The 26,362-nt window shown below is 44.9% G+C and overlaps 1 protein-coding gene across 7 annotated transcripts in view; it reads right to left on the bottom strand.

Moving 5' to 3' along the window:
• Nucleotides 1–11,356: 11,356 nt before the first annotated feature.
• The window catches only part of SPOP (speckle type BTB/POZ protein), a 67,510-nt gene continuing 52,504 nt past the window's right edge, over nt 11,357–26,362 (bottom strand). For 4 of the 7 annotated variants that reach the window (XM_032616735.1, XM_032616733.1, XM_032616732.1 and 1 more), the window contains 5 exons: nt 21,563–21,740; nt 18,665–18,720; nt 18,041–18,163; nt 13,874–14,016; nt 11,357–12,609 (listed from right to left, as the gene is read on the bottom strand). In XM_032616735.1, coding sequence (XP_032472626.1) covers nt 12,465–12,609; nt 13,874–14,016; nt 18,041–18,163; nt 18,665–18,720; nt 21,563–21,740 — 645 coding nt within the window. In that variant the 3' untranslated portion in view covers nt 11,357–12,464. The remainder of the gene's footprint in view (nt 12,610–13,873; nt 14,017–18,040; nt 18,164–18,664; nt 18,721–21,562; nt 21,741–26,362) is intronic. The other 3 variants (XM_032616738.1, XM_032616737.1, XM_032616736.1) reach the window with 1 other exon arrangement.

Below are 26,362 nucleotides of genomic sequence, written 5' to 3'. Positions count from 1 at the left end.
GCTTTGGAAGTCCAGTGCAGAAGGGGGCCTGTAACGGGAGGGGGATCGTTGACAGGGCAGAGTAGGGGCTGCCCTTCCATCACTCTGGGAACCTGGGGTTGTAGAGCGTTTCTCCCACCAGGGTGGGCACAAACCGTACAGAGCAGCCTGTGTGGCCCGTGCTTCTGGCTTGGTTGGCTGACTGCCAAGCGGGGAGTGAGGCCCTTGGGAGCAGAGTACCAGCCACTTGAACCTGAAGCTGTCAGTGTCGGTTCTGTGCTTACACTGAGACCAGCACAGACTGTATAAGCTCAGGTCTGAGTCCCTCAAGACGCTGGCCCTGCCCGGGACAGTCTGGGTAGGAGCAGGTACAGCTCTGATTCCTGCTAATTGGCCTGGCTTAAGAAACAGGGGTACCTCTGTCTCCACCAAGGAAAAGCAATGCCCCTGTGAACTCAAGGTGTTATCCATCTGGGGAGGGAGATGAAAGGGGGTGACTTAGGTGGGCTGCAGAGGAACCGTGTGGTTTCTTGGGGTCTAGTAAGGAGCTCCCTTCCCCCAACGTGGTGCTGGCCCTCAACTGGCTTCTCCCTGTGAAGGCAGAAGCAGTAGCCCAGGCCAGGCCAGAGCCTGCCAAGCCTTGGCGGGGCAGACTCAGAAGCCTAGACTCCACGAGCTGGGCTGTTTTTAAGCCTTGTGGACATAATACGTTAATACCCTTCAGTTCTCCCTTAGTACCTATTCATTTAACAAATGTTTAATAAAGCCTCTGAAAGCTCCAGCTGGTCTCCACGGGGCCAGATCATTGGGGGAAGAGGTTCAGTTCGCACCTGAGCCATAGCCTTAAAGGGCATGTTCTACTGCGGTCAGTATGATGTCAGTGGCTAGAATTGAAGCAAGAAACCCCAAGAAGAAGAAGAAACTCAAGGGGGAAAGGTAGGAGCCGTGAGGCCCCACCGCTCCACACCCCCAAATTTCTCCTTCCGAAGCTGAAGCCGGGAGCACTGCAGTTGAACGTGTTCCGCGGTGCCCAGGCCTGTTGGCTCCCGCCTTCCCACCCCCTGCCTCTCTTCCTGCATCCAGCCTCAACTCCCCACTCCACCTTGCTTCCTCTGTTATCCCCCAGCATCCACGGCCCTCTTGAAAGAGGCTGCTCCTACCTCTGACTCAGGTTGAGTCTGGAGTGCTATGTAACTGCCAACTCGGGGACTGTCACAGCAGGACTGGACGTAGGAGCTGTCATTCCCCATCAGATAGAAGACTTGTGAGGGCAGGGGCTGTGTGTCCTGTCCAGCTGGCCTGGAGGCTCCCCAGGGACAGGAGGGCCTTACTTTGAGGCGTATCTGCTCAAAGGTGGCCTGCACACCACACTCTCCCCGGGGAGTCATCCCTGATGGGCCTCACTGGACGGTGTGCTGAGACATGATCACGGCCTTCACCCGGCCACCTCGGGAGGGGAGGTGACAACAGGGACTCCAGCAGCCCAGGTCCTCCTGGCTGGAGGAGAGGGTGGGCAGGAAGGGTGAGGACAGCAGAGGAGGAGGGCACACCCCTCCTCCCAGCTGTCCCGATATTGTGTGTCGTCTTCTCTACAACAGTCTTCTGAGACATGGCTTAGCTCCGGGGGCACAGTGAGGGGCACTGAGCGTCACAGGAAAAGCCAGGGTCTTCTGGCTCCTAACCCGGTACCTGCTTTTTCCTGACCCCAGGCTTCCTTGATCCGATCCCCTTCATGACTTGAGGGGTGGCCCCACCTGGGGTAGGATGGCCTGCACCGCCCCAGGGAGACTGGGCTCCCCCTCCTTGGGTTCAGAGCAAGGCCATTCCCCAGCTAGGGTGCGTTTGGAGAGAGTTGGGTTTGAGTACTGGTTGCCGTGTGACCTTGTTCTGGTCCCCTCAGCCCTCTGGGCCTGGATGGCAGTCCTTCCCCCACCTGCTCACATGGTTCCTGCAGGAACAGCTCTGGCAGCGGTGGCTCCGGGTCCGTGTAGGGCTATTGCCGTCTGGCTGGGGCTCACGGGCAGGGGCAGAGGGCTGGTTTCTCTTTCTTCCTGGGGGAGGCTGTGGAGAGCAGCAGTTGAGAGCAGAGATTCTGGAGCCACGTTGCATGGATTCAAGTCCTTGCTCTGCCACTTCCTAATTGTAGACTTTCAGCAAGTTATTGAACATCTTTGTGCCTCAATTTCCCCATCTGTAAAATGGGGGGGTGATCTTTACCTGTCAGAGGGCTGTTGTGAGCTGGAATGGGTAAAGCAATTGAACTGTGTTTGGCACAGCTGCCCTGAGTACAGTCCCAGCCTACAGCCCTCTCTGTTCCTGGCCAAGCCTGGGTGTGAGGGAGGGAGAAGTGTGGCCATGGGCAGGAATGCGCAGGAAAAAATACCCATAGGGAAGGTCAGAAGTCTACAAAAGACTCATACAAAGGAATCTACTTTTCTTTTGATTCCGGTTGAGAAATGGAGCTCTTGGTTGTATTTCTACTGATCCTTGGGCCAGGAATCCCCCACTTCTGCACTCCAGAAGCCCCTGGGTACTCCCCCTGGGGACCTCGACTGGTAAACAGGACACCAGGCTCGGGGAATGCAGGTGGCCAAAGGGTCTTTATTTAGAAGCAGAGTTAAAGACCCACAGCAGTCAGCCAAGTGTACGCCCGAGGCGGCTGAGGCAGCCTGCAGGGGCCCCTCCTGCCTTACTTTGCCCCACCCTCACCTCACCTGCCTTTATCACCTCCACCCAACGGATCAATTTCTCATCAGCCTGGATGGCCTGTGGTCCTTTGATGGTACTCCTGGGAACTGGGTGTGTGAAACAGGCCCATCTTGGACTGTAGCCCCGAGGGTGACTCCCTGAGGACTGGGCCTTACGTGACCCGTTTCTTCTACACTTTGAGAAGGGCCAAGGGCATGGGGTAGGCACAGGGCCTGGCAGTAAATCTGCGACTCGCAGAGGGACTCTGAGCGCTCTCTATCGTGGGAGTCTTTCACAGGGACAGAGAGGAGGAGAAGGGAAGACACAGGTCAAGGGGCAGCTAAACCCCCGACACCTGCACTTTATAAATGAGGAGGATGCTGTTTGGGGAAGCTGCGGGAAGGTGGAGGATACTAGAGTGTGGGAAGGTATATAAATGCCCCCTTTGCCAGCCTCGGCAGCTCCCGGGCCTGGGATAGGAGGGGCCTGCCGCTGCTCAGGCGGTCAGGCGCTGCCATCTGTCACATCTCAGCGGAGATCAGCACTGGAGGGCTCGTTGTAGGCAGGTTCTTATTATTTTTTTTTTAATGCTGCAGGATCAGGCTCAAGACGTCACTCTAGTGAGCAGTACTGGAGACGGGGGAGAGAAATGTCTAGGAAATCACGGAAGCTTCCATGCTCCAGGAGGAGGGACGGAGGACAGGGAGAGGAAAAGGAAAGAAAAAAGAAAAGAAGCCAAAGAAGGAAAACCATGTAGGAAAGACGGCCTTGAATTAGCAGGTGTGCATCATCCCTCTCCCCCTGGCCCCTCAGGAGGCAGCAGCTGCCCAAGAAACTGGGCTCCAGGGTCCTCAAGTTACTTCCATCCTCTCCCCAGTCCCTATTTTCACACCTCCAAGCCGAAGTGCTTCTGCCCTGCCTCTTACCTTCCTCTCTGGAATGCCTAATGTCAAGCACTCCTAGCTTTCGGAGATTATAACAAAGATGACGGTGATGATCATAAATAAAGAGCTCTTCCAGGTGTCTGAAAGGTCTGGGGCAGACTGACTCTTCCTGAGACTCCCCCACGCGTTACAGCAGGTGAGAACCTCAGAGCTCGCAGGACACAGGGCTGGCCAGGGGATGGCTCTCCTTCTCCCCACAGGTAATTCTGGCTCAGAAGATCCCCACACTCCCAAAGGTGCCCATTTCAGGGTCTCGTCGCAGATTTACCTTCCATTCCAAGAAATCCTAAAAGGCCATGGACTCTAAAGGCTGCATATGGCTTAGGGTAGGACCAACAAGAAGTACACGGCAATAACAGTAGCATCAGCGGCAGTTAACCTTTCTGGAGCTCATGAACGGTAGTCACCATGTTAAGGACTTGATATGTACTACTCATTAATTTCCACGGGAACTCTGTGAAATACCCATTTTACAGAAGAAAAACTAAGGCTTATACGTGCAGGTGCTTTGGCCAGGATCGTGAGTGGTGGCAGGAGATCAGAGCCGGGCTCCTTGACTCCAGACGCTGTGCTCTCTGAACACCAACCTTGGCTAGACCTCCAGCGCTGCCTGCACTCTCACCAACCTTTCCCCAGCCACTAGGCTCATCACACCTCCCAGCCCCGACGCTATCCCAGGGTTCTCAGCCATTGATCTTATTTCCTACTTAACACTCAAAAACGTACACGTCACCAGATGCAAGCTTGCTCAACTTCCTACTATGAGACAAACCCACGTTCTATAGGACTCTCCTCATACCCAGAGAGGGTGTCCCTCCTCTTCCTACCTATGCCCACCCACCCGCTTCTCCTCCCAGATCACTGAGAACCTCCCAGCACAGATGGTCCTTTCTCTACTGGACCTGAAAGCTTTTAACTGCTTCCTCTCTACTGGATCCCTCTCGCCAGCTTTAAATGTGCTCATGTCTCTTCCATACTATAGGAAACAAATGGAACTCCTCCCTCTACTCATTACCTTCTTCCAGTTTTGCCCGAACTTTTCATTCCTCATGACCCACCCACTCCTCACCTCACCCCGATTGGGTCCCTTCACTGAAATGGCCCCAGCTAAGCTCAATAATGACTTCCATGTTGCTACCTCCAATGGGTGATTTTATCGTTTCTCTTATTCTACTGCATTTGACACTTTTAACAGTTTTGTATTTGTTCTCTGACATATGTTTCCTTCCTGTCTACCTCTAGCCAACTCTTTTCCTTCTTTGTGGCTTATCTTTTTTTTACTGGCCCTAAAATATAAGCATTCCTTAAGGTTTAGGAACCTTTAGGTTCCTTAAGGTTCCCGGGCCCCCTTCTCTCTTCACTCTATACTCCTTGATGATCCAACACACCAAGGGCTTCACAATTACACCTCGAAACCAGTATATCCCAGAACCATCTCTCCAGTCTTGATCTCTCCTCTGAACCCAAGGCTCAAAAATTCAATAGCCCAGGGCTTCCCTGGTGGTGCAGTGGTTGGGAGTCCGCCTGCCGATGCAGGGGACACGGGTTCGTGCCCCTGTCTGGGAGGATCCCGCATGCCGCGGAGCGGCTGGGCCCGTGAGCCACGGCCGCTGAGCTTGCACGTCCGGAGCCTGTGCTCCACAACAGGAGAGGCCACAGCAGTGAGAGGCCCACGTACCGCAAAAATTAAAAAAAATTAAAAAAAATTCAATAGCCCATGTGATACCTCCATTTGGAATTCTCAAGGCATCTCATAAGCAACAAGTAAAATGAATTTAATGATCTAATTTCCCAGTTTAGCTTCCCACTGGTCTCTATGTTGGTGAATCCATCCTACCCACCTCTTCGTCCTTACTCTATCCAATCAGCAAGTTCTAACAAATTTGCCCCCTAAACCTCTCTCAAATGTATCTCTTCTCCAGCTCTGCCACCTCCGTAGTTCAAGTTCGGCTATCTCTTGCCTTCCTCCATCCCCACTCTCAACATCCACTTTTCTACGCTCAAGCCAAAGATCTATTAGAATAAAAATCTTGTCACCCCCTCCTGCTTAATAAAGCCTCCACGATTTCCCCACTGTTCTTAGTGTAAGTACCCAGATTCTAAATGTGACCTATGAGGGTCCTGCCAGGTCTGGCTTCTAACTTGCTCTCACACTTCTCCACACTCCAGCCGCCCAGCCTTCTCTGGGCTCCTAGAACACAGGCACTACATGCTCCCTCCTGAGTCTGCGCTTCATGCAGACGACTTCTTCTGTGTGGAATGTGACTCTCCAACTTTACCAAGCTGACAGCTCTTCATCCTGCAGCTCTCATTTCAAAAGCTGCTTTTCTTAGGGAAGCCTTTCTGGATGCCCCGGATGAGATTAACTCCCCACTCCAGGCTCTCATGGTGCCTTACACATTTCTTTCAGAGCACTCACCATGGCTTGACGTCACGTCTCTGTGAGATTATTAAGGACACTCTTCCCCATTAGACTTGTCAGGTCCAATGAGGGCAGGGAGCACTTAGTTTTACTCACTGTTTATCCCTAGAAACGAGCACAGTCCCTGGCACATCATATATGGTATAAATAAATGTTTAGCAAAGAAAACAGAAAGGGCTCTAAAAATTCATTCTTACAAGGCCAAACCAGGGCTTCCCTGGTGGCGCAGTGGTTAAGAATCTGCCTGTCAATGCAGGGGACATGGGTTCGAGCCCTGGCCCGGGAAGATCCCACATGCCGCGAAGCAACGGAGCCTGCGCTCTAGAGCCTGTGCTCTGCAACAAGAGAAGCCAAGACAATGAGAAGCCCACGCACCGCAACGAAGAGTAGCCCCCGCCTGCCTCAACTAGAGAAAGCCCATGAGCAGCAACAAAGACCCAATACAGCCAAAAATAAAAACAAATTAATAAATTTATTTTTAAAAAAAGAAGGCAAAACCAATGCAAGGTTCTTAAACTTCAGTGGGTATAGAAGACCTTGGGGATCACCCATTGGTATGCTGACCATGCTCAAATGCCCTCTTTTTTCCCTCTTTAACTGTTGTTCAGAGGTAATGGAGACATGAATAGAGGTAATGGAGACATGAATGATACACTGTGGAGACCACTTCCCTGTTATGATTGAAGATTACATTGGATGTATCAGGGGATGTGCCTACTTTTCATTAGTGTTTCAATAAAAATAAACACTTCCAATACCTGTAAGAGATAGCATAAAAATGTTTACTTACCCAGAGAGATTAAAATGTGTAATATGACTATTGGTTCATGTATCAATGTCAATCTATCTATAAATTACCAAAAAGGCAGTACTTCATTTTACCATTAAACTAGTAAGTGCATTTTAAAGTGCCGTAGGATAACAGGAAATAACAAAGCACAGATGTTGGAGGGCAAATTTGAAAGCACACCAGTGGTGTGCTGGAACCAGTTCACACTGGCTCTATAGAGCCATTCGTTAAAATTTTCAGAAAATTTGAGAGATGGTTGTTAAATGGCCAATTAAAAATTAAATCGTATCAATGTACAACTAACAGCAAAAGTAATAAATACTCAAAATTCATCTCTTCCTAAGTATCTTACACTTTACCATTGCCTATGGCTTGAGGTTCTACTCGTTTACCCCATCTGTATGGTGGCAGTACTCGACAATGGGGAGCTGCACACCCCTTCCAACTCTGCACCTGGTAATGCCACCTCAGGGTTTGAAATGGCCATAGTGGGGGTACTTACACCATGGAAACTAGCAAATGCTACCAATCAGGGCTGACATTTTGGGGAACTAAATGTTATACCTTTAAGTAGCGCGCCACTGAACAAAACCACTGCCCAGAAAAACATTTTAAGGGTCTATGATAAATGTGAAGCCAACTTTTACCTGGAGGATGGACGGGTTAAAGAAGTATAGAAACGTGTGTCTGTCTTGAGGAAATCATTCTCAAAACTGTGTAAGGGTTGACGGTGATTGTTTTCTCAATTTGAAGCTATAATTATTCTACAGACATGACTTTTATTACAAACATCAGTCGCTGAAGTGTCTGTAATTTTATGGAACAACCTGTATACCATCACTTCTAAACAAACATAACTGTGTTGACTAAATGGAGACGTTAAGTTCTTAAGAGTGGGTGGGAGAGATTCCCTTCCTCTCTCCCTGCCAAACTTCTGGAAAGAGTGGCTTATCCTCAAGCCATGTTTGCTTACCTTCTCATCAGTCTTGGCTTCTGCCTCCACCACTTGACAGAAACTGCTCTAAGGTAACCGCTGACCTCCTTCCTGCTAAATTCGATAGCTTTTCAGTCCTCGGTGCTATGACCTCCCGGCTTTGTTTCTGTAGGCCACTCCCGTCTCCTCCATTAGACCGGATCAGTGGAGGGAAAATCCTACCCCTCTCCTCGAACCTAGCCTAGCACAGTGTCTGCCACTTTCTAGGTGCTCAGGCACTGTTTGCTGTCAGTGGCCTGAGTTTTCATCTCTGTGACCTTGAGCAGTCATCTCGCTTCTCTGGATGTGTTTTCTCAGACATGAAAAGAAGATGAATTATGTGGGGGCCCCTTTTTTCCCCTGAAGTTTGTCAAAAGCTCACCTTTCAGGGTCTTGAGGGGGCTAAAGCTCACCCCATTTCAACTGAGCGTTATGAGCAGGGGTGCCCACGTAGGCAAGTTCTGAGATTTCCACCTTCTTTCTGGTCTGGGGGCCTCAGGCCCAAAGCTATCCCTTTGCCTTCTGCTGCTTCTTGGCTCAGAGCCAGGTTGAGTGACCTCGAGGATGTTATGGTTCTATCACCTTGGGATGAACGGGAGCTGCACAACACAAGCCGGCAAGCGTACAGAACTCCCCGTGAGATCTGTAAGCTACAGGTCCTGGTGCAACATTCCCATACTGGAGTAATGCGTATTTTATCTTCATAACGTTTTCCCCCTGAGGTTGATCCCCTTCAACTCCTTAGTCATTTCTGTTGCTTGTACTGAATTCCCTCAAGTCTAAAATTCTCTTTTCCTAGAGCTGCAGGAATCAGAACCAAAGAGTGTTCCAGATGCCACTTTCTACTCCAGCATTACAGGATTTACAGAGGGGGAATGATATCTTGCATTATAATAGCTTAGCCACATAAAGATCCCATCAGTCGACAACACTCAAGTTTCCGCTCTCATCTGGAGGTCAAAGCTTCTGGTTCTCCCAGCTCATTATCCCAAATACTGATCATCCTACATTTGCTTCCTTGCTTACTGTCTCCAGGAGGTGTCCACCTATTGGGTCAAAGTCCCCAACGTGGCAAGGTCACTTCTGAAATTAAAAGGGGGGAGACACATCTACCTTGTGCATACACATACATAAAGAGCAGTCCGACCGTACTCACCTGAATGCTGGATTAGTCAGCGAGCCATTAGAAATGAATCTAAATGATATAGGGCAGGGTTCAGGGAACAGTCATGAGATAAAGGAAACACACAGGCCCGGGCTGATTAAAAAGATAATTAGCTGTGGGAAATAAGGTTGGGCTCCAGCCAAGAATTTGTCTTTGACAAAGATAAACCAAAGGATCCAATATAGTCATGTTGGGGGGATTTAGTTGCTGTTCTTTTATAGGAGTTGAAGAGCCAGAACAAAGCAACAGTCAGTTTCAAAGTACAGCTCAACTCCCCCTCCCCCGTCTGTTGTTTTGCTCATAAACATACAGGCTGTTTCCTTTCATCTGCACAGGCTCACGCAGTATGGAGAACCTACAATAGGTTTAAGCCAGAATTATAAATGAATACGCAGAGTGGTGGTCAAGCTAGAGATCTTTTGGCCTAAGAAAGAATCTTGATGTCTCTGGCTAGAATTTAAAAAAAAAAAAAAAAAAAAAAAAAAAGAGGAACCTCTTAAAGGCCTAAAAGCCCAGCAGACTTACCAGCGATAAGGAAAAGAGGCATCTCTTACCTGAATTGTTAAACCTCATAAAGGTGTTTGAAATGCCTAATAACACAGCTTTAATCTCTACATAAGAAACAAGAAAAATTTTCCGTGAATGGCCAGATAGAGGGGGGCTGACAATAAGGAAGGAGGGAAGTTGGGGAATGATGCCAGATACAGTATTTGGACCTGAAACTGCAACTCCAAAGGTTCTGTGAAACTACTTGCCTGAAATATTGTTTTGATAAATAAGCCATATCCTTGTGGAATTGAAATCTCCAACTGTTCCACTGGCACGGACATCTCTGCAGTGACAGCACATGCCCCAGACTGTGGAGCTAACTTGAATTAAATTTCAGATGTGGGGGAGCTCAGGGAGGGGGTGGTGGCAGTGGGAGGTTTATGAACAGTATGCTGGGGCTCTGATGTTGTCATAACCAGATGGCTTCAACTCTATCATTTAAACAGAAACAAACATGTCCAGAAAGAATAATGACAGGAGAGGCATCAAACAGCTTCACCTGTACCCGAAATCCTAACTGCTTTGTACCCAACAGTAAAGCCCACAGTGGAAATCCCGTAAATTTTGGGAAATCCCAGAAGAGACTTTCATCTTGCCAGAAGCTTGGTGCCAGAACTGCTACCCTCCTGAGGACATGTTCCCTGAACCTACCAGCCCCCAATCCACAGCTTTCTGTGAATGAGGAAGGGCAAATCTGAAGCCCGGTTTGTCCTCCTGGATCCTCTGACACACAGGCCAGCTGAGGCGCCTTTCCAGAGCTTCTGCTCTTGCCATCCCCACAGAAAGAAAGCTTTACCTCAGATTGCGTACCTAAACATTTCAGAAATGGAACTTCCTCCAGTTGCTTACATAATCTTTTCAGGGTATCACATTAGAAGAACTCTCACTCAAGTTGTGTAACCTTAGGCATGTCCCTCAGGGTTTCAATTTCTCTCACCTATAAAATGGGAAGATGCTATCTATCTCATTTATCCCACCCAACCCATCGAGTTGTTGGGAAGTTCAAATGAGATACTGTACAGGAAGGTTTGCTGAAACGGGAGCAGTGCTGAGCCAGTGCAGTTACCTGAGAGACAGTGTGCGTACAGGAGACCCTGGGTGCGCCCTGGTCCCCAGATCCACGTGCTGATCTGGAAAGTGAGGACTCCGGAGGCACAGGACAGCAGCCAGGACATGGAGAACTGGACACTTGCTCACACAGGTGACACTTAGGAGGAAACCGAGAAGCGCAAAGGAGTGGTTTCCAATAAGCAAATCCTGCCTTTGATTATACTGACAATAGGTCAAACCATACACACCTTGGCGCAATGGCCAATGGTTCTCCAGTGTATCCCACTGCCCTGTCCAGCACTGCTGCGGGAAAGGCAGAGGAGGAGCCCCAGAGCATTCCTGCGAGCTCCCTGGGAATTTGGACATTAACTTTTCTGCAAACACATCCAGTCAGTGACAGAACCAGTCAGAGATAAGAATTTCCCTTTATTAAGCCTCCACATTCATGTCCCCTTGATATTTTTGTATTTACTTAAGGAGAAGGGAGATTGGGAATTCGGTCTTGAAACATGTAGGGTGCAGGAAAGCCCACTTCCGTTACTCGCCTTGGCAGAAGAAGCCTGACCCCTCAGGAGGACGTGGACTGTGAGATAAGAAGGACAAGGGACTGGCGGATGCTGGTAGCTCACAAAGGGAACTTGAGATTAGGGAGACGCAATAAATTCCTACTGCTTAGACATTTGGAGCATAATCTCTGCAAGCTAAAGAATCAAACTAGGCCTTCAAAATCCCTTAAGGAACTCAGACCCCGAAGACAAGCCAGGTGAGTGAAACAAAAGACCAGAGATACCACACAGTACAAAATAGTCATTATTTATATTTTCAAAAAGAAAAAAATTAACATTTGGAAGTTCTCCCCTGTAGGAAGAGGGGCGAATTGGAAGGAACAGGACTGGCTCCTATGCAGGTGGCAAGTCAGGTACGAACAGCTGAACAATCTGGGCTGGGAGTTTTCCCACACAGCATTAATAATAAAATTTCCTTTTCTCGTCTTTTTGCTCTGTTTTTGTCTTGTGTGTGTTTGTTTTTTAGAAAAAGGAACGGGGAGAAGAAATAAAATCAGAGAAAAATGCCAAAAAACATTTTCCACAATATCTAAAAACAGAGAACCATAGTTTTTGTCAAGACAGTATGAATTCTGGATGAATTACTTTTTCCAGTTTTCAACACCAATAAAGATTTTTTCCCAAAAGCTACCACATCAGAATACTCATCTTCTAGATCAAATCGTCTCCTTCCCCTTTCACCTCTGCTTGTTGTTTTTCATAAAAGGGTAACGGGAAGTATTGTGTTCTTGCAAACAGTAAGTGCTAACAACAAGAGAGCTCTTCTGATATTTGCATGGTGCGTGGTGAGTTCTCACAAATACCCAAGTTTTAGCACAGCTGGATGTACTAAAACTTCTCTCAACATAAATACTACTGGAATCCAAAAATTGATTTTTGAGAAATTCTGCAAAAATCCTTTCTTCTTTCCTTTTCCCTTCTCTTAAAACTAAATGTCCTTTTTAAATTTTCTTTTTGCTCCAGGCACCTGACGATCTGTTCTGCTCAGTCAGATGCAGACAGGTTTCTCCAAAGTACCACCGCTGGGATGTCCTCAGGGCTAGCGCCTAAACTGAATCCCCACAGTATCAAACTCGGCCAGGCCAAAGAGAACACAGTGACGCAGCAACAGGATTTTCATTAGGTTGAACAGCCCCGAGTCCCGGGCCCTTCCCTCCCCCCACCCGTTTCCCCCAAGTTTACTTAGTGCTGTTTTAAAAGTCTGGGGCCACGATGCAGTCTTTTCCCCCCACAACGGAGTAAAAGCTCCACAGATTGCGCTGTCTACCTGGTGGTTTGTGGCAGCAACAGTGGCTGCTGCTTCTGGAAAATAAACGGAGTCTTACAACAGGCAGGATCTTAGGACTGCTTCAGGCGCTTGCGCGGGGGTCCCAGAAACGGGCACTGTGCTGAAGCCAGAGAGCGGTACGCCTCAGCCACCAAGTGGGGATGTGACACCACCATTGACTTCCACCCGGAGGTCTCCAAGACATCCGAAGCATGACTAGGAGAAATGTGAGAGATGGGTTACCAGAGGGGTGAATGAAGGATGAATTAAACAGCCACCCAGACAGCCGAATTTCCCAGGGTTTGCTGTTATGGGTGTCAATGCAAGACGTACTCAGACAGAACCCTTAACATGCATGAGAATTTGCTTGTTAGAAAATGTGCAGACAGGTGACCAGGTTACGACTGTTGTAACTCTGAAAACTAGGACTCTGAGACACTATGTTCTCAATTACAAAAGATGAAATGTTCCTCAGGCTCTTCTCTACATCATCAATGCTCTTCATATTCATTGGTGATGCTGATAAAGACAAAGAGCAAGACTTCTCTGGGTCAGACAGCTCTGAGCTTCCATCTGGCTTTGCCATTTACTAGTCCCATAACCACAAAGCAGGTCATAGCCTGGGGCCTATTTGATAATCGAAAAAGAGGGGCTAATACTCACACTTCACCGAACGGTTAACATCTAAAAAGCACCAACCAAGTGTCCAGCACGGAGTGAGCACTCAGGACAAGGAACACTTTGCTTCGGAACAATCTTACAGACTTAGAGGACATCATTTCCTGTTTTCAGGGCATTTTCTGCGTTAAGTAATGTTTACTCACCTACCCTGCGACCTCTTAGACCTCTCACCCCCCAGAACTGCTGTTTTGAGGGCTTTATTAGTAGGCCTGCCTCTCTTCCTGGGGTTTTTTCCAACTTTTGCTCCCCATCAGGCAAAGGAGTATAACATGTCCCACTGAGAATTATTTCAGAAAGTAATATGGCCATTTAGGATGAAGGAACAGATCTACTGGAATTTACGCTTCTTTCTCAAAACAGTTATTTTACGACCTCGTCTCCTGATCATGCCTTCTCTTTTCCCCCATTCTGCAGTCGACCACTGGACACTCTTACTAACTCATAAAGATCCACTTCTGCTCTCCCAGAGATCTGCATGTCTTTTTTTTAAGCCGGTGAGCGTGAAGTAAAGATACTATCGCTCTAGGGGACACAGCTTTTTCAGACCAGCAGGTTGTCATTTTCATCAATTCTGATCCTGCAAGGTAGTAATACGCTTCACTCACCAATCAGATTAGACTGATGAAAGCAAAACCATTTTTCACACTGTCAAGCTGAAGGAAAAGATGGACACTCTCTACTTACTACTAAAAAGCTTAATGAAGCTACTCACCTGTTTCATTCACCAATTCAAAGTCTTCCTTTCTCATTCGTTAACTAACCCCACTACCCTGAAAGAACTTTGAAGATGACAACTCACTAGTTGATGAAATCCACTGCCTGAGTTTTCAACTGATCTGCGCTGTGGAGGTCAGCCAGGATGAGAATTTCTGCGGCGTTCTCCACGGAGAGGTTACTGCAGAGGGCATCCTCACACATGACCTTTAAACGCTCCAAGGCATACTGTAAAACACAAGCGTGGCTGTCGTCAGAGCAGGAATGCTCTGGACTGACTGCTGCTGAAGTTGTTTTCTTCAGCTGTACCATCACGTGACTGGATACCTTAACAGAACTGCAGACCACGAAGATGCTGCTACTGCAATTATAAAACGAAACCATACTCCGAAGGCCGGAATGAACAGCCAAGATAACTTGCATAGCTGCCATTCAAGTTCTAAAGTCTATTAGAAAAATGGCAATTATGGAATAGATCCATATCTTCAAGTTTTCCCCTACCCCGACTACCATTAAAGTGTCTCTTAAACCATCACCACCTACCCTTACAATGAGGTATTTCTCTGCTTCAAGTCAACAGGGACATTACATTTAAATGTCTGCAATCCTTTTATTTAGAGCCAGACTAGGGTGCAGCACAGTCCTTTCTACTTAAGCGTCGTCACCAGCCCAGCAGGATATTCCAGCTGTCCCATCAGGCTGTGAAAAGGAGCCCTGTGGTGACATTCAGCAGCATCTCTACCACTAGTTATTCCTGAATGAGTGTCAACTAAAGGCCTCCTTTTCAACAGAAGAGGATAAATGGAGTCCTATCTTATTGGGGTTGAGGTTAAGATTCTTAGGGTAGAAGAACAAAGCAACAGAGACCCTGGATCCAGTTTCAGCCTAAAAACTTCGTATTTTCCAAGTAAAGGGTATAAGTAAATGTTTTGGAAATGAAGGCCTAGGTTAATATTGGGCACATCTGATCTACCTGATTTGTTTTGATGCAACTGTACTACTTGCTCTCAAATATATTATGAACTTACTAAGGAATTTCAGGGAAAAGGGGGAAGAAGGGATAAAGGAAGGCACAAAATAAAATGTCATTAATCAGTTCATAGGAGAATGGTTTGCTCTGGGGGTATCCACAGTCCCCATACAGGTCCCATCTTGAGGGCCTGAGAGCTGAATGACACAATACTCCTTCAGGCTGAATCATGACGATCAAACCAAGACAATTTTATTGTTATGAATTCTGGGTGAGGAGGCATATCTGCTGGCACTGTGATCTCCTGCAGCAAAAAGAGAGTTTTATTGGTTTTGGGTGCAGCTTTAATTTCTTACATTTGAGTAACTAGAAAACAGTTTCCATGGAAAACAGGAATGACACTACACAAGAAAGAAATGAGGCTGCCGCTTTTGTTTTAAAAGACTGGAAAGGGTTAAGTAAATGCTCACTCTTCACACGGTGCTGCACAGAATACTCTGCACAGAATACTCGTCTTACCCTTTCTCAATAAAATTCTTTTCAAAGGACTTTTACTGTGAATAGCTCTGATCCCTACTGCATAATTAGACAAAAGTAGCCATTTTCGTCCCTTGGGGACAAAGGTTTTTTTCTTAATTATGCTTCTGAAAAACCTGCCTAATGGCAGTACTTACCCGGGAGATTGAAATTTGTCTCCTAGGCCTGGGCTATGTGTTTTGTTTTGTTTTTGGTCTAATTACGCATGTCCCCAGGAGACTGGAAAAACTTAGCAGAAGCTGTTTTAGCCTCTTGGGTAAATTCTAGATGTTTAGATCCTTCCATGAAAATTTTCTTATTCTGTTTTCCTGAAGCTCACAAGGAGGTGTAAAGGTAAAAATGTTTTCAAATAAGCTTAGAGCAAGGACTGTCTAATGGGAAAGTCTGAATGGAATTTGAAAAACGCACCCTTCGGTTACTTCTCATTCATAAATTTAGAGCACCGCTGTGATTCAACTGCTTTAACTAACGCATTGTACTGAAAAGCACCAACCTCAGAGTGTCAGTTCAGGCTGACCCCCTGCTCTCTCTACTTACAGTAGGTTCCCAGTAGGCTCTCTGGCTGAGGAGCAGGAATGAAAACCCAGGGACACAGATGTCTAACCCTGGCTCTGAGAATGTACCACTCTGAGTTTTGGTATTTCTGTCTAAAAATTGGACCTTGTGATGCTACTCATCCTTATGGGAGCTAGACAATGAGGGGGATAAATGCCTGGTATGTATAAGCACAAGTGACTGCTTCATTGAAAGTCAGAGGAAGGGGAATTCCCTGGCAGTCCAGTGGTCAGGACTCTGTGCTCTCACTGCCGAGGGCCTGGGTTCGATCCCTGCTTGGGGAACTAAAATCCCACAAGCCGCGTGGTGAGGCCAAAAAAAAAAGAAGAAAAAAGAAAAATCAGAGGGCAGATGAGGCAGAATCATTATAAACTCATGTTTATAAAAAGCAGCCATTTGGGCTGTGTATCCTACTTCCCCAGAACTCACAGCGAATATTTTCTTTCTGTTTCCACTGGAGGCAAGTTTCCTCTGGTCAGAACTGAGCTAGACTGGCAGGGTATAGGATGTTCACATTGCTTAATCGTACTTAATAAAGTCTTGAAAGGTGATAAGAAAGATGCAGCTATTATTCAATCCTTTTCACTGGTAGCACTGATTGGGTTTACATGCCTCATCCTCTACAAACACTCCAAAAAGATGATCAATAAAGCTAAAACCTCCACTGTAAACACAAACACTCTCCTCCGGGGTGCTAAGGGAGAAGGATGGAGATTACTCCCGAGAGTGAATCCTGAGAAGGCTCTAGTGCTCTCAGGCCAGAGCCAGCTGTGCCCCTCGGGTGGGCGCTGCAGCATCATGGCAGGAAAAGGAGGCACCTCCAGCAGAGAACCATCTTTCTCATGGGGTCTACTGCTGGCCGGGTTTAAGCCCTTTAACACCCTTGCCTCAACTGCCCCCCAATGTAAGAGAAGCTTCCACAGGATAAATAGCAATCCTTTTACACACACCCCCACCCCCACCCCTCAGTCACGTTTCCTCAGACCACAGGGCCTTGGAGGAACAGGTCACTGCTCTCTCTGGTCTATCTACACAATGAAAGTCAGTTTCCCAAAGTGTGTTTTCGGGAACACTAATCCCCAGAGGTGATCCTTGAGAAAAGTAACTCCAGGGTTAACTAAATTGGAGAAATTTGTCTATTATATTCTCTTTTAGAAAACTAACAGTACACACTGACATACTAAAGGTTCTGAGAAAGGCCCTGCTATAAAAGAGCAACACAAAAAAACCCAATTTGACTTGGTGTTTCATTAAGCTTTTCCCCTCAACCCTATTTTGGGAATCACCAGCCTGTTGTTTTAGGTAATAACCATATTTCCTTAAGCCTAAGATCTACATTTTTATTTTCACACTTTAACATTTCTCAAATTAAAATGTGTCTTACAATCAAAGCATACATTTATTGTAGTAGTCTCTCTTTTTTCCCAAAGATCTATTCGTCATCTTACAATTCTGAATGTGGTATATTTCAATAACTTCTAAGGTAAAAGCTGAAAATGCTAATAAGCAGGATACTAGGTAAAAGTTATTCTCTTACTGACAAAGTTTAAATAAAAGTTAATGAACTCAAGAATATTTTTGTAAATTATAAATCCAAATGTTAATATTATCTGAATCTTTAAAATCACTGTGATTAAATTTGAGATCGGCAAGAGAAGAGAGGTAAACATCAACTCATCCTTCTTTTCCATAATTAGGATGACCATATAATTTGCCCTTCAAAGCAGGATACTTTTGAAACTAAAAAGGGTGCTATCAGTAACTATGTTGGAACACAAGTGTAAACCAAGACTGTTCTGGCCAAACTAAGATATATGTGGGACTTCCCTCGTGGCCCAGTGGATAAGACTTTGCGCTCCCAATGCAGGGGGCCTGGGTTCAATCCCCGGTCAGGGAACTAGATCCCACATGCATGCTGCAACTATGAGTTCGCATGCCGCAACTAAGAGCTCGCATGCTGCAACTAAGGAGCCTGCCTGCCGCAACTAAGAAGCCCACATGCTGCAACTAAGGAGCCCGCCTACTGCAACTAAGACTGGTGTAACCAAATAAATAAATAAATATTTAAAAAAAAACGAAACTAAGATATATGTTCATCCTGCCCACAAAGCAACATAAAAGCCCAGTCATGAAACTCAAGAGGTCACCAAAACTCCTAGTCTTGTTGTTATTTTCCTGTTCTCATCTCACCTTGTCAGCAGCTGCCAGCAAATCATCGGCCATTTTGTCGAGGTTCGGAGCCTTCCCCGTGTAAATGAAGCACATCATTTCCTTAAAAACTTCAGGCTCCACATCATTGATTTCAACCCGATTCTATGCCAAAGAAACTAAAAATGAGAAACATTCCAACAGAACAAAATCCCTAAACAATTTTCATGATTTTAAGCTCTGATGAAGAGAGGAGCTCATACCATTTTAAATCTAACACGAATGGAAAAGTTCTCTTTGCCTTATTTGATTGTAATAGCCTTTTCTCCCAACATATGTACCACCTTTGTTTTCTCAAATACAATAGCAAGACAACTATACCTTTGATTTTTCACCTTTCTTTTCCTCAGTAGAAACACATGTCTAATACCCTCACCCAAGACTATTTGGATGACCTGCCTGGAATAGTGTTTCTGCTTTACCTAGAATGCTTACAGACTACCTCTCTCTGCTCTCAGAAATTGTCTGTTCGGGGAACTCTACTCCATTTGAATAACATAATAAGACAAAAAAAAAAACCCAGGAAAATAAATCTGCTGCCAAATTGGGAAATGATCTGATTCTAGCCACCTAGCTAAAAAGACGTATCTCTATCCTGTTACATACCTTTTTGCTTTCCTCCATTTCATGTTCAAACATGGCACTAAAAACTGGAGAACGAGCTACAAAGTGAAAGGAAAACAGAGACAGATATGGTTATCACACCAAAATCTCTTGGTTCTTCTGTTATGAAGAAGAGATCATTTTCTTTTTTTCTTTTTTGGCCACACCACGTGGCTTGTGGGATCTTAGTTCCCTGACCAGGGATTGAACCTGGGCCAATGGCAGTGAAAGCGCCGAGTCCTAACCACTGGACCGCCAGGGAACTCCAGAAGAAGAGATCATTTTCCTTCCTGTCCCACTACTACAGAAATGGTCTTTTACATCAAATTATGCCAGAATTATAAAATTACTTTCTTTTTATATTATACAATAAGTGAATAATTATTATATAATACATAGGGAAAATAAGAAATCACTTCTTTCAAAATAATTTATTGGCTTCATTCCAACCATTCATATTTCAAGGAGATTACTCAAATTACCTATGTTAGATGACAATGATATCCTCTGAGTAGATCTTGGGGTTCAAATGGAAGGTCCTTCATGGTCTAAGCAGGGTGTCCTAATACCTGCATTTCTGCCTGGAACAATGATACCTACTTCCTCCGCTTCCAGGGACCACACAGCAAGGAGGTCAAGAACAGGGCTCAGTGGCATCCGTTAGCTAGGTGAAGTGCAGGCTTATTTATGGCAGGCTGTCTGTTCCTCCAAGCCATGCATTATCGACAGAGATGATAATGCCCCAAAGAGGTGACAGCAATCTTAGGTATCACAGTCATTTGTGGCCCTTCAGATCTTAACCCAACTAGACAAGATCTTACTCCTTAGTACTTAGTGTCTTAATTTTTTCCTTAGGGCTGGGAATAATGAAAAAAAGGTTCAGAAACAGTGTTCTAAGCCATGCCCATTCTAGTCTAATGAACACCGTGAAGAAGAAGTAAACTTAATTTCAACATGAAAGTAATAAAACGGCTAAGAACTCAAATTTTATCAGGTCCAATAAATCAGGGGTTTGGGTGAAAGTTGAGACTACCAATCTCTACCTAAGAGAGGAGGGACAGATGGAATATATAGAAGGAGTTTCAGCTAACAGGCACCTGGAACTTTGACCTAATTTATGTCAGAAAGGACTAATTTTAGATTGGCCATTTTCTAACCATATAATCTTGGGCAAATCACGTAACCCTCTGAACCTTAATATTTTAATCTATTCCAAAAGAATATCAGTTCTCATTGTTCTTATCTCTGAAAGGCTATAGACTATAAGGTACTATATAAATACATTACAGAAGCTGAAGACTAAAGGGCTGGTGCTTTTAATAAAGAGGGAAGGGTCCAAAGCAGCAATATGCCTAGAGGGATCAGTGGATAGAGAGAAGCTGATGTTATTAGAATAAATAAAATAATCTAGGGAGGCTAAAGTAGAGTGAAAAGAGAACTAAGGCAGACCCTTAGGGAATAACAGTGTTTAAAGGGATGGGTGAAGAAGAGGGAGGCCACACATTAGAAGTAGCCAGAGAGCCAGCCAGAGAAACCAGAAGAAAGGAGTCAAATAATATATAAACTAGAGTCCCTCAAATTTAGGAACTAGCAGGTCATGTAACTTTGGAAAACCGCTTTTGTGGCATGGAGGCAAACTGAGGATAAGTGGGAGGAAAGAATAGAGGGAATGAATATGTCAACTCAAGAAACTTAGCTCTGGAAAATAAAGAGAGAATTAACTAGAGGGAGAAGCTTGAGCGTGTTTACAGGCTGAGCGTGAACAGGCAACAGGAGAAATAGATGGCAACGATACCGGAGAACACGGGTCTAATCGGCAGAGTAAGGCTTCTGAGAAGGCAGCACGAAACAGAACAACAGTAGAAAGTAGTCTGCTTTGGACACGAAGAACACCTCCTCCACTGAGAATGCAGAGAAAATGCAAGTGAGAGGCAAGAGCCAAGGGAGAAGGGCCTTGATTTTCTCTTGGAAGAAGTAGCAAGGTCATCTTTTAGGAGCTGGAGATTAAAGGAGAGTGGTAAAGGTGTGAAGTGTCTGTTGTTGAGGAAAAGAAAAGGCGCTGACTACGCATCTTTAGAAAGAGGTCTCGGCAGTGCCGAGGGCCTAGCTGAGCACAGAGGCGCGAACACAAGAGTTAATGACGTCCTTTAGCAAGTCTCAGTGACACCTAGTTGAGAGAGGGATCAGGAAGATGGTCAGACTGAGCCAGACAGAGGTTTTGCCAGGTGTGTACTTTAAAATGGCAGGGCTGATGGTCTTGGTAAGAAACCTGTTACCTGACGGTTCGTGTGATTTCCTCTTACATCTCTTGGCCTGAATATAATTTTGTGGCTGAAAGCTATGCTTCCCTGTGAGGTAAGGCCATCAGTCTGCCTTAACAGTTCCTGCTGTGTGTCAGTCTTTCTGGTCTTAAAGACCAAGGGCCTATGACTAGAACAAGACCTGATCTTCCACGTCACTGGCAACATTCTCATTCTTCTAGTACGTTTGTTTGGAAGAGAGGGCTAAGACCTCCAGGGCTGGGGATTCGGCTATGTGGTGGTTTAGTCCTGAGCCCAGAATCCTCATTACATCCTAAGTCCCTGTCTAGGGGTGGATACCTGCTCTTAACCAGTGTTTTGACATCTAACCTCCAGGTGCAAAGGCATCCAATACACATCATCATCCATTCCTTGAAAATGATGGCCTAAGTCCACTACAGAGAGAAAAAAAGAAGTAGCATTTTTATGGAGAGTAGCCTTTTTGGTTTTGACAACTAATGTCACCACAATATAAAAATATATTTAGCTGCAGTTTTTTTGGACTAGTTCAAAAAGTTGAAGTTATTCAAAAGGTGATTCCGCAGCCTACTGTTCTTCCTTGTTTAACCACAACTAAAGCTCCCCATGAATAAATACCAACCTGCTAAGATAGCTTTGTGAGCCTGGAATTCCTGGCCAGCGACACACAAACAACAGTCTGTGAACCGGGAATTCTCCCACAGTCCTCCTAACTCATCCGCCAACCGGCACTCAGGAACCTTCACCATATTCATGGTGTTCTGGCCAGAAATGTTGACAGAATCTTGCACCACACTCACCTGTGAAAGATAAGAAAACACAGTCCAAAGCTTTCGTTACCAGGAATTTTCTTCCCAGCAGGAGGAGAGATGACTTTTACCTTGTTGTTATAGTACATTTAGAAGCTGACGTTAGGCATATTCTCCTGAAACCACCTTCACAAATGAAGTCTTTAACCTCTGGATCAAGTAATTTCCAAACTCTCATGATCATACTTATTCTACACCATCTCAGGACAATAAGGAGAGAGCCCCACAAATCTCCTTCTCTTCCAAACTTCTAATAAGCTCCTCCTTCCCTGCCCTGAAGACCTGGGCGAGACCCCCAGAGGGAAAAAACTGACAAAAACAAATGTTAAACCTCAAGTATTTACCTTATTCTGCCTTAAGCAAAAGGTTAAATACAAGGAACTCTATAGAAACTACCATTTAAACTAAACTCTCCAGAGAAAAGACTCTAATAAGCCTAAAAGCACTTCACTTCTTTCAGTTAGGTCTGGAACATAAAAATAAAATGCAGCTTCCATAGGGCCTGGTAAATAACTAGCATTTCCTCACAAATGTTAGTTTAATGAACAGGACTGGGCCTGCAAGATCTTGCGTAGTGATAACTGGGTGGGTATCCCACACCATTTATACCCTTACTTAGTCATTGGTGACAACGACATACAAGATGACTGGCTCCAGCTGGGCATGCACTTAGAGCTTTGGAACAGAATGACGACAACGGGTTTAATAGAGGAATCCAACTTGCCGTTTGGCTTCAGCAGCAGCGTGGTTTGACCAGCTGAATTAACTGTTCAGTCTAGAGAAAAACCCTGGTAACTTCTAGATGGATCAGCGAAGCTCACAGAAGTTTGCCAGGATACAAAATACAAGGATTCATAAACCATATAACATCATAAAATAAATGTAAATTACCAAACTGAAGATGAGACCGAACGGATCAGTCTTCTGCCTGACAACCCTGGCTATGCTTCCTCCCCTGTATCACATTAGGTTAGAAATGTTCAAATGAAAGCAGAACTCACAAACCTTGAGAATCAGCTCCCCACTCTTGCTATTCCTGAGTTAGATGAGAAAGACAGCTGAGGAGCATCCTAAATGACCCAAATTTCTTTTAACCTTCAAGAGGCAAGTCAGCCCTTCCTTAAATGCAGTCATAAACCCAGAGGCAAAGTTAATGCCCCATCCAAGTGACCTGTAGTCCCTTCTGTGTAGGAGTGAGATATTTACTATCAGGTCACAAAGTTTATTTGTTTGTTTAAAGCTATAGCTGTTACGGTCTTGAGCAATGAAACAACCAAGCTAATGAACTATGAATGTGCTTAGCATCAGTAGCCAGAGTATAACATTATTTTAATAGCCCAGGGCCCAACACAAACCACCCCAACAGAGATCGTCCCATGTAAGATCTCTAATTTGGTTCAGCAACTTTCTCATATTAACACCCGTACTTCTTTGATATAATATCAACACCGAAAGTAGAAGTAGCCTACTTCCAGTTTTAGCTTCAAAATACTGCTGATTTAAAAACAAACAAAACACCAAGGAAAAGACCAATTAAATCCAGCTTCCTCATAGGGAAAGGCAGGAATCGCTTGGGATGGCCAACGAAGGGAATGGAGAACGCTTTTGGCACTGGGTTCCTAAGCTTGAATTAAACCAGGCTGACAGGAGCCCAAAGTCATTAACACTTGATGGCAATCTACTAGACTGGGTAAAATGAACTGGCAAGAGCCAAGCTGATTTTCAAACTGTGGTGACCAGTGGACTCTGTGCTGGTTGCACGTGCACTTGGTACTGAGTGCGGCCCAAAGACTGTGACTCCTCTCACTGGGGCAATTCCTCTCTTCAGACACAGACAGGAACACAGCAGGAAGGAGAATGTACCTTTACTGTCTGAGCCAGACTTGTTCTGCAGATATATGGATGCCTGGAGTCTCCAGAGCTCTGAATGTCTGGCACCTCTTACCAACATTAAATACGCTTAATTAAAAATAAATTTTAAATGGCATACACAAATGAGTCTTCAGAGCCCAAACTTTTAACTTAGAAAGGGATTGTTTTCCTCTGCAAATGATGATGCTAAAATGATACCATTTTGAGAAAAACTAAAGATTTTTTTTTAATGCCTATAAAGTTGACTACGGAGACTCATTCAAAATTGCAGCTGTGAAGATGACGTGACTGTGACATTTATGTCTTAGAAATGACTGCATGAAAATGTCTCAGGAAGGCTCTATAACCCTCTAAATTTCAAGTTGTAAAAGGGCCTCACTTTTAAAGTCAATTCCTTTTCTTAAAAAAGAAAATTTCATAAAAGACATAAAATTTCATAAAAGATTGTGCCATTTCTTGTTTACTTTGTCTAAGCATAGAATGTCAAGGTAAAACCACTAGAAATATATTATTAATTTCTGTATAATTAAAACAATCAAGAAAAAATAAACAGACAGCATATAGGTTGTTTATAGCAGCAGCACTATTTCTAATCAAAAGACTAGCAACAAACTAAATGTCCATCAGGGGACTTCCCTGGTGGTCCAGTGGTTAAGAATCCGCCTTCCAATGCAAGGGACGTGGGTTCGATCCCTGGTCAGGCAGCTAAGATCCCGCATGCCACAGGGCAACTAAGCCCGCGCGCCGCAACTACTGACCCAGCATGCTCTGGAGCCCACACGCTACAACTAGAGAGCCTATGTGTTGCAACTACTGAGCCCGTGCGCCACAACTAGAGAAGCCACACGTGCCACAACTAGAGAAGCCCACGCACCGCAACTAAGACCCAAAGCAGCCAACTAAATAAGTATTAAAAATAAATAAATAAATGTCCATCAGCAAGAGAATGAATAAACAAACCAATCAACTGTCGTGTGAATATACAACAAACTACTGTACAGCACTAAAAATCAAGAATTATAGGTACATTCACAATATAAATAAATTTTAGAAACATAATATGAAAGCAGCAAGTCCTAGATGACTACATACACCCTGACACTATTTTCATAAAGCTCAAAAACAAGCGAACCTAAACAATATATCGTTCAGGCATGCAAATAAAGAACAAGGGATGATAAACAATTCAAAAGTGCTGTTTATTATCATCATCTGAGTAGGGAGACAACAGGTCTAAGGGACAGGGGAGAAGCATATATAGGTCAGTTCTCAGTTATTGGTGATGTTGCTGGGTTGGGTGGTAGGTTTACTACATTAGCATGTTTTATAACCTATAATGATAATACATATTTAATCACCAGTTTTGTAGGTCAAGATCAAATATTATTAGCATTTTCATAAGTTCAACTAGTACATCCAAATAATCCATTTAAAAGATGATAAAAAGAAAAATTAGTAGACCCACATATTTAAAATTTGGCAAAAATACATATTCCCAGGCTTTGAACGGATATTCTGTGTTTGATAAGGAAAGAGATGTTTTAAGAGTTAACTAGGGGCTTCCCTGGTGGCGCAGTGGTTGAGAGTCCGCCTGCCGATGCAGGGGACACGGGTTCGTGCCCCGGTCCGGGAGGATCCCACATGCCGCGGAGCGGCTGGGCCCGTGAGCCATGGCCGCTGAGCCTGTGCTCCACAACGGGAGATGCCACAACAGTGAGAGGCCCGCGTACCACAAAAAAAAAAAAGAAGAGTTAACCAGTATTGAGATATTTCATATTTGGTACTTCATATTTCATATGGTATTTAATATTTCAACTTTAATTGCAACATTACAAAGGCACTGGAATCTTCTACCTGTCAGAGGCATATATACACTGACGGTGGAATACATGTATATTTATTGCTAACAGCTACTTGTTTTCAATACAAATAAGTGGAAAGAAGATCAATAGAAGCTGAAACATTTCAAGTAGATTTTCTGTGGTCCAAATTGTTACAGAGAAAATTAAAAGTGTAAAGCTTTCATGATTCTCTCTTTCATTACCAAAAAAAAACTTGGTAGAGCCCGTTTCCTTGGGTAAATGGCATCCAGCTTCACTTAGTGTAGCACAGCAGACTAGAGATGGAAAATGGAGAGCTGACACAGCCCTGACACTAATTTGCTGTACAATGCTAGTAAACTTACCTGACCTCCTTAGGCACTGCTTCTCTCCCCAGTAACATGAAATGAAGAGAAAAGAACGAACCTAGCTCAAAGGATTGTGATAAGAGACAATTAAGGGAATGCGTTAACTAAGCGACATCATCTTGGAAGAACTGCCACACTTCCTAAAAGTCAGACAGGAAGATCACTGAGGATCAAAAGTGAACCCAGTACAGCGCATTACAAACAAGACTACTCAGTCGGCATTTTTCAGAGTTTCATTAATGGTTTTGCCACTGAAATACAGCCCAAACACACAAATGTGTGATTCTCAGTCTTTCACCTTCGGATTCTCTCTTGTGGCCTCTGGGAACAGACCAAAAATATCCACAAAACAACTGTACTTATTACTTACATCAGGACAGGACAGAAGTGCCTGGGCCAAAGACTGAGTAAGGAATGGAACGGTGGAGTACTCATAACCTAAATTTGTATGTGGACATCAACTTCTTATATAAAGGCCTCTAAATTATAAGAAAATACTAACTAAACCAATAATAAATAAAATATAAATAGGAACAAAATAAATTTGTTTATA

The sequence above is a fragment of the Phocoena sinus genome, chromosome 20 (genome assembly GCF_008692025.1).
Source record: "Phocoena sinus isolate mPhoSin1 chromosome 20, mPhoSin1.pri, whole genome shotgun sequence".
Taxonomy (NCBI): domain Eukaryota; kingdom Metazoa; phylum Chordata; class Mammalia; order Artiodactyla; family Phocoenidae; genus Phocoena; species Phocoena sinus.
Note: the sequence above shows the minus strand (reverse complement) of the source record. Positions and strands in the feature narration are given on the sequence as shown.